This window comes from Chiloscyllium plagiosum, unplaced genomic scaffold (assembly GCF_037043375.1).
Source record: "Chiloscyllium plagiosum isolate Xiang-an unplaced genomic scaffold, Cpla_swu_hap1 HiC_scaffold_11, whole genome shotgun sequence".
In the NCBI taxonomy this organism is placed as follows: domain Eukaryota; kingdom Metazoa; phylum Chordata; class Chondrichthyes; order Orectolobiformes; family Hemiscylliidae; genus Chiloscyllium; species Chiloscyllium plagiosum.
Genome location: NW_028270149.1, coordinates 37,717,472 through 37,733,147, shown reverse-complemented (window position 1 = coordinate 37,733,147; position 15,676 = coordinate 37,717,472). Strand labels below are relative to the sequence as shown.

Below are 15,676 nucleotides of genomic sequence, written 5' to 3'. Positions count from 1 at the left end.
TGCCATCTGATTCGGCGTGAATGGTCTAGCATATTAGTCACATGAACATGGAAGTTAGTTCATTCTCAGTGTTTAGAGTACCTGATTCTTCAAACAAATAATGCTGGAATTTTAATTATCCATAAATCTCTTCAAAAGTAAACCAATTAGTTATCAACTTAATGAGTGGTAACAATGTTGTGACAATCTCTTTTGCTCAGGCCAACTGGGAAAGTATTATCTAAACGTAGCAAATTGTTGTGAACCATGTTGTTCACTTGCTGCACTCCATACAAGTACCTTCCTACAATCAGCAGAAAACCACTACAAATCAAAGTACAAATCTTCTGTTCAAAACAAAAAAAAAGTTTGCTTTATATTTTAGCTTGGAGATTGCCTGTGCACAGTGCATATGAAAAGCTATACAGTCTGTGATAACTGGTCTTATACCAGAAAATCATGAGAATGATGTCGTTTCTTGCACCAAGGCATTTTCCCAAGTTTGTTTCATCGCGACATCAGGAGTAACTGCTGCCCAAAAAGAGCGCATTTCTGCACCAATCTAGGAGACTGAATCATTCTCTGGAATGCAATCAGTCAGACTTAACGATATGAAACGAGTAACCATTTCCCTGACTTTTGGGGAGAAGGAAGAAAGTAGTTTCTGGTATCTGATCACGGGGGGGGGGGGGGCACTCACATTCGAAATATTTCACAGACTGGCATAGGAATCTGCCGAATGATTGGCGGAACGATGAGAAATCTCGCGATGTTTCTGGAAAATGACAGAACGGTTTTTCTTCCTCTCCCCTCAATAACAACAACGTGATGAGGAGGATCTGCGTGCGAGCGAAAGCCTGAAACCTTTTTGCTGGTTTGTTGTTGTTTGTCACGCAGGCAGCAGAGAGAAAGTGTCGGCGGGATGAGTGAGGAGGAGGAAGAGGCGGCGGCGGCAGTGGCAGTGGCAGCGGCTGGTACCTCTGGCCAGGGGGACACGCTGCGGGTGAGTGTGTAACAAGTACCGGCTCATTGTTTCCAACTTTGTATCCATTGGCGATGGAACGTCGGGGGTGTAGCAACGTTCGATGGCGGGAAAAGTCCACTCTCCGCTGCTGCTGCTGCTCACCCTGAGGACACTGCTTCCTTCCACACAGCTTCTCAAAACCTGCGGGCTTCTGTTTAATTAATAACACACATAACATACAGGGTGCCGAGACTGCACTGCGACTGTTTATTTTCCCGATGGAAGTACGAGAAGTTTAATTTTTTAAAAAATGGACATTGTTTATATAAATATTTCAGCTTCCCTCCATGTTTGGGCCTCAGATTGTGTGCTGCTGGCTGGCCGTGTTGGTGACATGTCGGCAAGGGTGAGCTGCAGGAGGGACAAAGCCTGGCAAACCCAGGCCTTTGCTTTACTGTACGTCAACGCTGGCCACTTACGTGTATCAATGTGCATTGTGTGACGCCTCCCACTAAGGAACATTCTGGTTCAACTGAGGGGAAAATATAAACACCATCCTTTTACATACCGAATACAAATATGGTTGGCAAGACTGACTTTTTTTTTCGCTCTATAATGGGAATACATAACAAGGTTGTTGAGAGAGAGCATGAGATGTTAAATTGAGTTGGTGCAGAAACATAAATAATTCGAATGATACCAAATAAAACAAAATATTACAGGGGAAATGGATCTTGTCAGGGAAAAAAAACTTATCAAAGGGGCAATAAATACACGGCACCTCTCAGGAAAAGCAAGACTTAATTTTGAAGTGCAGCGAATGATCTTTTTTTTTAGATTAGATTACTTACAGTGTGGAAACAGGCTCTTCAGCCCAACAAGTCCACACCGACGCGCCGAAGCGCAACCCACCCATACCCCTACATGTACCCCTTTTTACCTAACACTACGGGCAATTTAGCATGGCCAATTCACCTGACCTGCACATCTTTGGACTGTGGGAGGAAACCGGAGCACCCGGAGGAAACCCACACAGACACGGGGAGAATGTGCAAACTCCACACAGTCAGTCGCCTGAGTCGGGAATTGAACCCGGGTCTCTGGCGCTGTGAGGCAGCAGTGCTAACCACTGTGCCACCGTGCCGCCCATTTTATAATAGACATACACTTGCAATAGACCAAATAAGTTAGTAAAAACAGAAACATTGGTCATACTCAAATTACTTACGTGCTGTGGTATGAAGGCGGAATAAGTCTGTTAGAGGGATGTTTTTTGATGAGCTGTATAGTATATTCTCAACTGAGACTTTTAAATTATTTCCTTAATAATGCAACAGTTAAAACTTTATGTGAGTTACGGTGCTACCATCTTTATTCCCCTTTCAGGACATTTCAAGAACAAAGCTGGCTGTACAAAGTGACTTTAGTGAGCACCATTGAACTTTTATTGTATTTTCTCTAATTTCTCTCTCCTCATATAACCACGAAGGAGATGGGATCAGTCATGAGTTTACCATGACTCAGTGTTAAGCCCAAATGATTATAATTAAATATTTAGTACTCAAATATTCCAGGAACCTTTTCACACCTGAAACCTCAAATGGTTTCATCTCTCAGAGCATCTCTGCATATTTCATCCCAATGTTCTGTTTACTCTTCAAGGTCCTAAAATTTTGTTGACTCCTTGTGTACTGTCCAACAACATCCCTTTCTCATTTCTCTCAAGTATTAGGAGACCAATACCTCCTCCCACAACTCAGTGTCCTGCTCCACCCATCCCTTTAATCAGAGTCAGCTTTAAATAATGCATTTGGGGTTTTGTGTTATCACTCGTTGCCTGGGACTAATACTTACCATTCACTCTAAGGTGAACAGTACTGCACTTTATTTCTTCTTCTTTGGTTCATTAGGTCTATACATCCATTACCAACCAGGGACCTCCTAAGACTGCCTAACTTAAAGAAAAACTGAAGTCAGCAGTCTCCCTCTCAAAGCTGTAGGTGTTTTGATTTGAGCTTAAAAAGAAACAAGTTCCAGGAGTCGCTAACAAAACATGAGGACCCATCATTTACCTAAAACCAGGCTTCAGATCGGTTTAAAAGAAATTACTATGGCTACTGAAATACCGTATATACTCATGTAAAAGTTGAATTTTTTTAGACTTTAAAGGTTAAATTTATGGGCCGTTTATTACATGGATATTACTTCGGAGGGGCTGAAATTCATGCTACAGGCCAAAATACCATATCATTAGCAGAAGGCCAATTGATCTCCAAATGAGTAAATAAAAACATGTTGATTTGTGATCTGTGAAGAACTAGGGTCGACTTTTACATGAGATTTATGGCAAATCCAGATCATTTGACCAAAAATATGGGGTCGACTTTACACAAAATCGACTTTTACTCAACTGTATATGGTACTTGCAAGTTAATGATTAACTTGAGACACACAGAAAACATATAGGTTATTAATTCAAAGCACAAACTTACAAAAAATGGTTATCTCTGTTTTATATATGTGTGATATACACAGTTTACTGCACAGAAGTTAAATTTATAGCTGCTGTACAATATGATTGAAGTAATAAGCCACTAATGTTTTTCAGCAGCTGTGTGAACAGGCTGGCCTTGAAGTTAAACAAGAATCTTCAAATGTGCAGGTATGTAAGCAATATCACACTGGTCTGTGCACTCCGGTATGTACAGGTGCATGACATTTATTATTAAATTGTTGACATCTGTGGACTTTAGCTTATTCTATATTTAAAGTCTTTAATTTATTTCAAGTTTAAGATGAACTGTTTTGCAGCCAGAGTTTTGTTGTTGAATAACTTATGAAGTTATTTTTGTTATCCTTTTTTCCAAATTTTCCCAGTTTTTAAAAAAAACTGGTTTCAAAGCTCATTGGTTGCATGATTAAATGAAACAATGAGTAAGTAATCCCCTCCCTGGTGTGGTGCAGACAATGGTCAGAAAGTTGTTAAAGTGTGGTGAGAATGAAAAAGCGAGAACCTTGATTTCAAAAAAGGAATGACTGATTTCTTTTTCCCTTTAAGCTTTAAACATTGATTCAGAATCTTGCTATTCAGTGGTGATTACCTTATTTATATGCATTTGCATTTCATTATTAGTCAGAGATGTACAGCACGGAAACAGACCCTTCAGTCTAACTTGTCCATACAGACCAGATATCCCAACCCAATCTAGTCCCACCTGCCAGCACACGGCCCATATCCCTCCAAACCCTTCCTATTCATATACCCATCCAAATGCTTTTTAAATGTTGTAATTGTACCAGCCACCACCACTTCCTCTGGCAGCTCAGTCCATACATGTACCACCTTCTGTGTGAAAAAGTTGCCCCTTAGGTCTCTTTTATATCTTTCCCCTCTCAATCTAGTTCTGGACTAATCATCTTTCCATTTTCTTTCAATCAAAATGTTTTACATGTATTGTGACCTGTTTCCTTGCATCCTGAAATGGGACTTGAACCTGGACCTTCTGGCCCAGAGTTACGGTAACTACCATTACAACATAAGTCCTGCGAAGACATCTCTTTTAGTAGATAATTAATTAACTATTCGCCTTACAGCTCCTTACACACACCCTTCCCACCTGCGTCTGCATTGCAGATATTTTTAATTAACCTATTCATACATGTTATGACACATATCTGGAGCAGGTTGAACTGGTAACAAAGCCTTCTAGTCCAGAGTTACAGACAATACCACTGTACTGGAAAAGCCCTATTGCTTCTACTTTATATCAACCGAGTAAATTAATCGATAAATTAACCTTGAGTGCTTGCTTAACTACTATAGTTACAGATTCCCCTCTTATCTAAAACTTTTGAAGACATCCAGACAATCCATGAAAAAGAGCTTTTAGTGCATTGGTAGGGTATCTACTTCTGGCCCTGAAATCCTTTCTATGAGAATCTGGCCCAGTTTATCAGGATTCACTTAATACCTTCCAACTAAGGCTGTTGATCTAAAGTCACTCCTAACATTTTCTGCTTAACGTTTCACCCAACATATTTGAAGATCCCTGAAGCCTGACTCCCAATCTTAAATTCCCTTTTCCTTTTATCTCCCATACATTGCACAAATTCTGCACAACCTCCTCACAGGAAATTAATTATCAATGTGCATCATAAAGATACCTGCCAGTTTCTCTTGGTGATACCCATAGAACATTTCTGGGTTTACATGAAGCTGAGTGCGCCTAAATTTCAGTGAGATGTCCTAACGATGAAATACTATAAAAAAAACCAAAATGATGCTATAAATCAGAAACAAAGACAAAAATTGCTGGAAAATCTCAGTAGATCTGACAGAATCTGGAGAAGAATCAATGTTAACGGTTTGGGTCCAGTGACCCATCCTCAACTGAAATACCAGACCTTGGCTGAATCACTCAATTTAAACATTAATTCAATTTCCATATCTTCACTTTTTAATCACCTGCTTCTTCAGGTTGTTTTAAAGATTATTGTTTTTGGAACTTTCCAGCTTGCAAAAATACAGCTTTTAAGTTGATTAACTTAAATTCATAGGAGTTTGTTATTTAAATATGAAAATATTTAAGAGTACTTATAGGAGGAGAATGCACTCTAACATCTGGATTACCATGCTTCTCTTTAGAACCCTGAGGCACTTTACTGGCTTTAGCCTTGTATGTCCCATCAGGGAGCACTTTTCCTTTGCTTGTGCATCTGTAAGATAAGTCTGGCTGTCTGGCAGTCAGTTCAGAGGGAGATAGGTTGAAATGGGTAAGGGGGCGCGGGGAGCAGAGAAATTGAGATGACCAGTGTCATACCAAGAGTTCTTGATGAACCAGTTGATTGCAGGTAAGAGGGCAGAGGGAGGAGGTCCAGGTGGAGGGAGAATGTTGGAGGTGGGTGAAAGGAGTTGAGGGACAGGGAGAAGACTCTTGCCCAAAGAAATGGGCACAGAGGTGAAGACAACAGAAGAGTTCAATGTTATGTCGTGCCAAAAATATATTAAGGTGGGGATGCAGAGGGATAAAACTGAGACCTTTGCGGAGTGCAGAACATTCAACATCAGAAAGCAGATGGTCAGGAGGAAGTGGGGTTGGGGGAGCGAATGGAGTCGAAGGGAAGGTAGGTTCCAAACAGGCATGAGTATCTTAGGTTGTTGCACCTTGTGTTCCTTAATGCCTGAAAGGAAAAGAAAACATTTCTTGTTAGAATATCAAGTCAGAGGATGAAGTGGAATTGGGAGGGCAGGGCAGCTCTGAGCCAGTGTGAGATCATGGTATTGGAGAGAGAGGTTGAGAATGTGCATATGGTAACACATGGCACTGAGTGTGGTTCTCAGAATGCAGCGAGAACAGGTGTCTGAGGAACGTTGTACATCATGGAGATCCTATGATCCGGTTGGATTCAAAGCATGAAGGATGAAACTTGAGTTGGAATCCTCATGGGGTGTGTCTGAGCCAGAGGCAGTTACTGAGGAATGTGATGTGGCTGTGGAAGAGAGTATTGGCAAATAACTGATCAAACATCAGGAGTGACAATGAAAGAAATGATGGTGAACAAGAAAGAAAGATTACAACGGGAATTCTGTCGGAGAGCGAAGCCGAATTTCTTCAAGGTGGGCATAGCTGAAAGAGATGTGGCAGTGGGTTAAACACTCAACAAAAGGCCAAAGGACTTGCAGATGCTGGAAATCAGAAACAAAATCAGAAATTGCTGCAAGAACTCAGCAAGTCTGGCAGTATATGTAGAAAGAAAGCAGAAAAAAGTTCAATGGAATCAGAATGTAAGCTCTGCTTTCTCTCCACAGATGCTTCCAGGCCTGCTGATCTTTTCTAGTGATTTCTGATTTTGTACTTGTTCTCCAATCTTGTTCTGGACTACTAGAAGATCTTCACCTCCTATAATCACGATTCCTTTTGCAAATTTGCAACCTTTTGCTTCAGCCATTTTGACTTCCCAGTCCACGTTTGGAAAGTGTGCTGCATCTTTACTTCATTTTACTGATTGTGGATCTTGCCATCTCTTCCTCATTTTGCACATTCAAACAGTTTCTATATTTTCAAATTGTCTTCCCTGCTATTCTTGTGATGATGGCATCTCTATATTCAATGGCCCTTTCTGGCACATATAGTATTTTAGTGCCAATGTTCGACAAGGCAAACAGCCTTGTCCTGCATCTCTGTTTCCACTTTGTCCATATTTAGTCAGCCCATCTGCCATAAGCTGCTAAACGTAATTATGCAAAGTGCATGATACCTCATTATTTTCCATTTCTTCTTCAGTTTCTGTAGGTGTGTAAGCACTGCCAGTTAATCTTAAGGTCAACCAAAGCTGGTTGCCGTGCTGTAAAATTCATGTTTTTTGCATCTCCACCTATGTCCTTAATATACTTTCCATCTCATTCTGCCCTTCTATTTTGTACTATACCCTGGATTAAAAATTTTTTTGCTGGCTCTATTTAATTCCATAAGATTCTCAAATTTTCTCTGAAACCTTCATGAACACCCCTCTCCTATGCATGCAGGGCATTCAATCCTCAGAAAAACAGGGGATAATTGGGTTCTCTTCTCAAGCCAAGATGATCACTCATTACTGAAAGGAATTTTTGGATTTCTTCCAAAAGCCATTTAATATGGACTATAGTTCCCAACCATTTGCAGTTCTCTACATGGACTGTCTGTGTCATGACAGTTTACAACATGGATGTCTTGTTAGATTTTATGAAGCATTTAATTGATGACTGCATGAGTATTTTCCACACATTCTTGCTTGTTCTCCTCCTCTCCCATGCTTCACCCCATCCATTGCTTTTTGGAATTTAGCCAATCCAATCCTTAAACACTTTTTTCCAATGCATTGTTCACTATTACTTTTTTTTAAAAAGTGTATATTATAAATTGACAAAAAGTAATTGTTATGCCTACAAAATGCAATATGATTATGCTTTTTTCTTAGACTCCTAAAGTTCATTGCTCCTACTTTATTAAAGTTTCTTGCTAACTGGAGACTCACTGTGATTCATGATATCTTCTCTTTTAAATTTTTCTCACATTGGTAATATTTTGATAAATATACAGTACTCCTCAAACCTTATTCCTGTACTTTTTTAGTATGATTTTTAACTTGTGAAGATGATGAGAAAAATGCTGGTGTAGTCCTAAGATAATTAGCCCTTTTCTCTTTAATTTCCTATCACTGACGCCAACACCTTCTTAATATTTTGATTCAAGAAGATAGGCCTTAGTAAAGGAATACAATTGTGTCTGTATTGTGCAAACTACATCTGCTGACTTCCCAAAAACATTTGCAATGTTTTCACAGGTGAGTTTCATTTTGGCCATTTGCATTGATGGCCTGCTCAATAATAAAGTTATTTCACTTTTCATTACACTTGCTGATGAAATCCTTTACCCCAGCTATTTTAGAGAATCACAAGTCTTTTTTAGTGGTGGCAGTTCATTATCATTCCCAAACCATGAAGCAGGTAGAATTTCAAATATATTCCACTAAGGAATAATTATCTGACTTTCCAGATTTGTCAAAGTATGACAATATTTGCATTCGTTTAACAAGCTTTCCATCTTATACATTTGTCCACAACTGTCAATGTCCTTACTCAGTGTTTAATTCTTGGCCTCAAATTCTGGGAATACACCTGATCCACTAACTGCATTTTTGTTTGTCCTGTAACATTCTAATCTGTGTCTGTAAATACTTCATTTTTCAATTGATCACTAGGTTCACAGCATGTTGGTGGGAACTTATATTCCAACAACTTAGACACATTCTTCTCATAAGTAACTTAAATTGCATTTTCCTGTAAGAAAAGAACTTAGTTTCCAAACTTCACCTTTAGACAACCTCCTCTCCTATCAATGTCGTTCCACAGTGAAGTAGAGACCAAAACATCTTTTCCTGTGGATGGAGTTTATTAACTGATCAGTCTTTCAGCCCATCTACACACCATTTCCAGCTGTTGCTTTTATATCTAACGAGTCAATTAATCAATTAAAGTCATTTAATTACTTGCTATAATTACATCTCTAAATCTGCTATTCTTGCCGTTTTAACTTTCATAAGAAATGTATTTCAAATTTCATTTTTGTGATGAAAGTAGCTTGGGCTTGGTATGTATTCCTCTTAGTTTTATGATGAAAATATTTGAATTCTTTTGAAGGAAATGTGAATGTACACAATCTAGTTAATTGATTAATATGTATTATTGATTAAAATGTATTAGCAGTTGCCACATTTTATAATTTCATATTCTAAAGTCCTATTTGTTTATGTAAACCCTGCTGAAGCCAACATCCTGCCTAATTAATTCTCCCTCAATTGTTCTATTTGTCTATCTTTTTAATCTTGTTATGATCTCAACATCAGCAAAAAAGGGTTGCCCTCATAAGATGGCAATCACATTTTGTTCTGCCTCAATGTCACCAATTGAAAAAATCTACGTTTGTCTCAGCATCTTATGCTTTTGAAATTTATTCACACGTGGCTTGAAACAACTGGCCAGATTTTTTGTGCAGTTGGGCCATATCTCGAGGCCTTTCGAATCACAGGTGGGATTCAGACATGGAATTCAGCTGACATTTTCAGCAGCTCCCATTTGTGCTGGCAGTGGAGTGAGGTCAGATAATGAATCTCACTTTCAGCAGGGTCATTTGAAACTTGGAACATCAGTTATGTTGAGAACATTTTGTTTGGGTCCTGGGGTGACAACATAAATGGGTAGGACCTATATCAGCATCCTTGGAGTTACTGTTGACTGGAAGCTGAACTAGACGTGTCATATAGCAAGACCAGGTTAGAGGCTAAGGGATTTTGTGGTGAGTAACCATGATGGCAAACCAAAATCATCCATAATTGACTGACAGAGTAAGCTCGATAGACTATATGTTCTAATTCTGTTTGGATTTCACATGTTTCTCTGTTCAAACAAAACAGGACTTGAATAGTGAGACTTTAGCAATTTCTCCTATGATGAGATGGCTTCCATAAAATTTTTAATTTTATTTCTTGTCATTATTTTTCTCCTAAATATCAAAAAACATTGTTGCATTTTTGACACTTGTCTTCATCGTGTTAATAACTGTGCCATAAGGGAAGGAGATTACCTTAAGCTACAATACTTCTTGTGTAAGATTGATCAAATGTAACCATCTTTACTTTATTCCAGAATGATACACCTCAAAATGATCTCAAATTTAATTCACATTTTGACAATGAGGTGTATTCTTCACAATATAAATGAATAGACCAGTTGTTTGAAACATTTGCATACCCATCATTAATATTTTACTGAAATTCTAATACATTCATTTAGTCTTTTATTTTAGGAGAATATGGAGAAAATAATGGGAAGAAATAAGAAATTTGCAAACGGATATGGGTAGGTGAATGGGCCCAAATTTGGCAGAAGAATCTTAACGTGGATAAGTGAAAGTTTATACATGTTGGTCAGAAAACCAACTTATTATCCAAAGTGGAGATACAGTCAGAGTCCTCTGATGCAGAGAGATGTGGATGTTCTTGTGCATGAAACACAAAATTATTATGCAGTTAATGTAGAGAATAAGAAAGGCAAAATGGAATTTTGGCATTTATTGCTAAAGGAACAGAGTTTAAAAGTGAGGAAGTGTTGCAGCAACTTTACAAGACATTAGTGAGACCTTAAATGGCATATTGGGTAAAATGTTGGTCCTTTTGATTGAGGTGGGATGTGGTTTCATTGGAACCAGCTAAGAGGAGGTTCACTAGGTTGATTCCAGGGATTAAAGGTTTGATTTAGGAAGAGAGATGGAGCAATTTCAGCCTATACACTTTAGAATCTAGAAGAAAGAAAGATTTAATTGAGATATATCAGGTGCTAGAGGGAATTGACAGAGTCAGTATAGAAAGAATGTTCCCTCGTGGGGTAATCTAGAATGAGAGATCATCGTTTTAGAGTAAGGAGGTAGCAGATTCAAAACAGATGAGGAAAAATTACTTCTCATAAAAGGTCATGAATCTGGAATTCATTATCCCAAAGTGTGGTGGATGCTGGGACATTGGTTAAAATTGATGAAGAGACAAACATTTATAATTAGTAATTGGTTAGGGTTATGAAGAACGGGCAGGAATGTGGCGTTGAGGCTGAGATGAGGTCAGCCATGATCATATTGAATGGTGGAGCAGGCTCAAGGGGCTGAATTGCCTACTCCTGCACCTAGTTCTTATATTTTAATGAAAATGCTGTTATATTTATGAAAACTGTAATGAAAATCTGTTATGGAACACTAGACAATGATCAAATAATTGATTATACCAGTGATACTAGGGCAGTGGAGACTGCTGTGACTGTCCCTCCTGCAGTGACCTGTGCCCTCCAAGGCTTTATCATCTTCCACCCCTTTGTAAGGAGTTGACCCCCTCCTCCTCCACCCCCCCACCCCCCCACCCTTTACAATATTATCCCCTCTGCATTGCAGCAAGCTGTCTCCAATTCCTACAATTGACTTTACCAATGTTCCAATGACAGTAGTGGTCCCTGTTAGGCTCCCTTAACTTTAAGAGCACAGATCTCCCAGAATGATCATGGCCCACTGCTGTAACCAGATATGAAGGACAGCCCTGTCTGACAAGTGAGCAGAACCTTGACTGATCGCTGTACAGGACCTGCAGGACTGATCATGGCCCACTCCTCAGTTGGAATTCTACAGAATATCTGATTCAGAATGCACCAAGCAGCTGACTGTGTTCAAGCCACTGGGTAAAAACAATGACTGCAGATGTTGGAAACCAGATTCTGGATTAGAGGTGCTGGAAAAGCAAAGCAGTTCAGGCAGCATCCGAGGAGCAGTAAAATCGACGTTTTGGGCAAAAGCCCTTCATCAGGAATATTCCTGATGAAGGGCTTTTGCCGGAAACGTCGATTTTACTGCTCCTCGGATGCTGCCTGAACTGCTGTGCTTTTCAAGCCACTGGACCAAGATCAAATGATGCCCCAGACTGACTAACATGGGATCCCTGACCAAAATCAGTCCCTCTTGATGTGACTGAGAGCTGCTCCCTTTAGCCTTTCAGATCGGACCATTAGGTTAAAGTATTTTTAATGCATTTGCCATGTAGGCTGCTGGCACATGGAATAGATGTGAAATTTGTGTAGCACAGACAGTAACAAGCTCATCTGCTTGATTCTTCATTGCTGGCAAACAGTACAAGTTCCCTGGCTTGATGTCTGAATTAAAAGGCAAGTTAAGGCAGAAATAATGCAAGCTTTTTAAGTCCTGAACATTGTGGCAATGCGCAGAAAAGTAAGGCACAGATGTTGTAAGCATCCAAATAAAGGGAGTGAACATTGAGAGTAAGCTAACAGCCCTGGGATGCACCCTTTACCGAGTCATGAGATAGGTGCCTATCTCTGCCATCAAAGTGGCTCAGCAGCAACATTACAATGAAACAGTGCCTGTGAGCTTCAAATCATGGCATTGAAGTTGTGAACTGTTTTGTAAGTGAGTTGGCGCTGCCGTGTTGGTGTGCTGAGACTGGTATGTGCTTGATACCATCCTTGGTGGACAAGGGAGAGGTTGGCAGGCAGTCACTGCCCGAGGAGTGTGCCCTGAGGAGTGGGCAACGCTGACCATGACAGAGACCCGCAGAAGATGGCAGCGAGCACCATCGAGTCCCGCTGAGACTTTAATGTTGGAAATTGAGAGTCTGCTTTCTCTCCATTGTATGGAAAAATGGTAACTTGAATATAAATGAGGTGAGACAAGGTCAGAAGGAGATGTTAATGCATGCAAATAGACCCCTCACCTCTCACTAGCAAGATTCTCATCGAACTATTTAAGTCTTCGGTGGACAATTGTAAATTTTTTTCTTGACGTTGAGAATCTTGTTTTCCTGTTCTCACCATTCTTGCAAGGGGCTGGGGAGATCTACTTGACTTTATAACTGTGAGTTTATTTTCCTGTAATCTTATCTCTGGCTTGAGAGTTAATTGTGAAGCTTCACTTTTGCTTGTTTCCCGATTCACTTGCTATACCTGCAAAACCAAGAAATATCCCCTCCTGGAAATTGACTGGCAAACGCTTTCTTAAAAATGCAGCTCAGTATGAAAGTATTTCTGTTGCAGGAGGATTGTATCAGCCTTATTTAAAGTTCAATTATTGCTGAAATTAACTCAATGTAGCATTTATTTGTGATTATACATTGAAGAACTCTGCCTCTTTTCAGCCAGTGGAATCTTCAGATAGTCCAGGATAGTAATATTTCTGTTTTACCTCCTGTCATTTTACAGCTATTTTCATCTTGTTGCATTTTTCTGTTTTCTGTTGGACATTTGATTTACTTAATCTATGATTGGTTCTGTGATACTTTGTATATATTTCTAGAAATGTTTTTGCTTTTTATTTCCCTGCCTACTTAGACTCCCTCAACATCACAATCTGTTTCCTTTAAAGTATATACTCACCTATTTGGGATAATTACTGCTGTTTGGTTTCAGAAGATTGCTACAGGCAGATTTTATCCATTGTGGAGATGATCTCCAGCTGCCTTAAATTATTTGATGCTTAGATAATATTAGATATTGGGAGTCAAGACATTTGAGAACCCCAGATGGTGTAAAGCATGAGAAAATCCTATGTAATTTAAATCTGATTAGCCTTATATTAAACACAGTTTCAAGATATAATTTGAGCCCTCTTTAGTGGACTGCAGAAAATGACTAATACATTTAAAATAATATATATTTAATGATTTTGGCTCTGTTGCAGCTATTTAAGTTAAAGCCTACTAGAACAATAATGTATCTAATTTATGGATCAAGTTACAATGACTAAAAGGTAGTCTAAAGTGTTTTGTGTTGTTTAGATGAGACTAAGCAATTTGATATTATAATGAGCATGTTTCTTTTGGCCCTTTTTTCCATTCTAGACAAATGTAGAGAAGATACGATCTTTTACTTGGAAAATCTTTGAGCTGTTCAAAGTAGGTAATATTGATAGGTAGTAGAATTGAACCAGATGCAAAAGAAGGCTTAACCAGTGCTGCTTACAGCAGGAATGACTTCAACCGTAGTGAATAAGCAATGGAGATTACAAACTGTCAGGCTGAAGTAAAAGGAGAAAATGTTGGAGTTACACAGTTGATCATTCATGTTCCTTAAAGAGAAAGGACAGGTTATCTTGTAGGGGAGGCTTTAAGTTAGTGCTCTTGGTCTTCTATAAAAAGGATCTTTATGTCTTTTCTTTTACATATTGATGTCCTATTGTTTATAACCAGCAATTTCTGTTACATTATTTTATAAACAGCTGTCCTTAGCATTATATCACTGCACCGTATATGGGGATGTGAAGTAAATATTTTTTCCAACTTTCATTGCACTTAATTCCGAATAGCTCAGGAGCTGAGTGGGAGGTAAGGTTGCAGTCACACAATAAGTTGCTGATGATTACAAACCAGGAAAGACTCAAGTCTGATCCCTGACTCTTTGCTTATTTGAGTTAGCTGCCCTCAACAGGGAAGACCATTTCATTGGGGAGCAAATCCAAATGACTCAGAAACAGAAAATGCAGTTAAACAGAACATTTGCTTTGAATAGCTGCAGACATTTAAGTCTTGAGGCCACTCTACAAGAGGCAGCAACCTGATGAGCTGAGATTCCTGAGCTAACTTATTGTCATGTGGGATTGAAGCAGTTGGAATAGATGCAGTAATTGACAAATTTACTTGTAACTAATATTCTGGCAATGCCCGCCAGGGTAGCATGAGTGTGTTCCTTTGGGCCAATTCCTCTGAGTTATCAGAATGTAGCATGTTGCTTTTATTCAAGGATTACAAGCGGTTCTTTGTGGTCTGTATCCTTTCCTTTGAATATTTGAAGGGAAGAATTCCTAGATGTTGGTGAAGTGGGTGGATTGTCAGACAAGAATTCTTACTTTAAATAAATCACAAAAACATCTAACTTGTGTTAGATGGAATGAGCTTGCAGTGTGTATTATGGAGATGAAGCTGGATGCTGCCTCCTGCTTCTGCAATATCTCTGGAATTCAGAAGTGTTTAATTGCCCAGCTATACTTAAATGTACAGAAGGCAGAACCATTGTCGATCTTTATTGCAGCAATTTGACTATGGTTTATGCACCATGTGCAGTTTTTCCAGAGCCCTTAGCTGATGTCTGCTGCATTGTTTTACATCAAAAGTTTGTTTTTTGAATATTTTGAAAGAATGTAATGAAACCTTTTAATCTATGCAAGTAGGAAAGCCACAACAATAATAATCACTCTGAACTGTTCACGGTGCTCAGAGAGCCACTGTTGCTCAGCTCAGATCATTTGTGAAATATTTGCAGATATGGCTTTCCTTTTTCTGCAAATATTAATAAACAATTGAGCACAAATTAAGTGATCTGTTATAGTTTAATAATCTCCTTAATTTAAAGAATGAAACTGAAGTTTCAAAATAATATGTACCCTGAGACTGATTTTATTTGTTTCCAATTTTTAGAGCTACGTTTCACCTTTGCAACTTAAAATGCCTCTGAAGACCACAAACCCAGGGAATGATGTTGATCCTGAATATGAAGAGAAAATGGTAAGACATAGTCTATGAATATGGAAACCTCCATTATCTGCTCTCTTGTTACCTCTCTAAGATTTCCAATTATTTCCCAGAATTTTACTGGGCAAAATATTTTGCATGTCATCAATCCTGATATTTAAGGAAATTGTGGGAGATGGCAGT

At 38.9% G+C, this 15,676-nt stretch overlaps 1 protein-coding gene across 2 annotated transcripts in view; it reads left to right on the top strand.

Moving 5' to 3' along the window:
• The first annotated feature begins 770 nt into the window (after positions 1 to 770).
• smarca1 (SNF2 related chromatin remodeling ATPase 1) overlaps positions 771 to 15,676 on the top strand; it is a 110,763-nt gene continuing 95,857 nt past the window's right edge. The window contains exons 1-3 of one of the 2 annotated variants that reach the window (XM_043704859.2): positions 771 to 982; positions 3,552 to 3,605; positions 15,440 to 15,526. In XM_043704859.2, coding sequence (XP_043560794.1) covers positions 902 to 982; positions 3,552 to 3,605; positions 15,440 to 15,526 — 222 coding nt within the window. In that variant the 5' untranslated portion in view covers positions 771 to 901. The remainder of the gene's footprint in view (positions 983 to 3,551; positions 3,606 to 15,439; positions 15,527 to 15,676) is intronic. The other variant, XM_043704860.2, reaches the window with a different exon arrangement.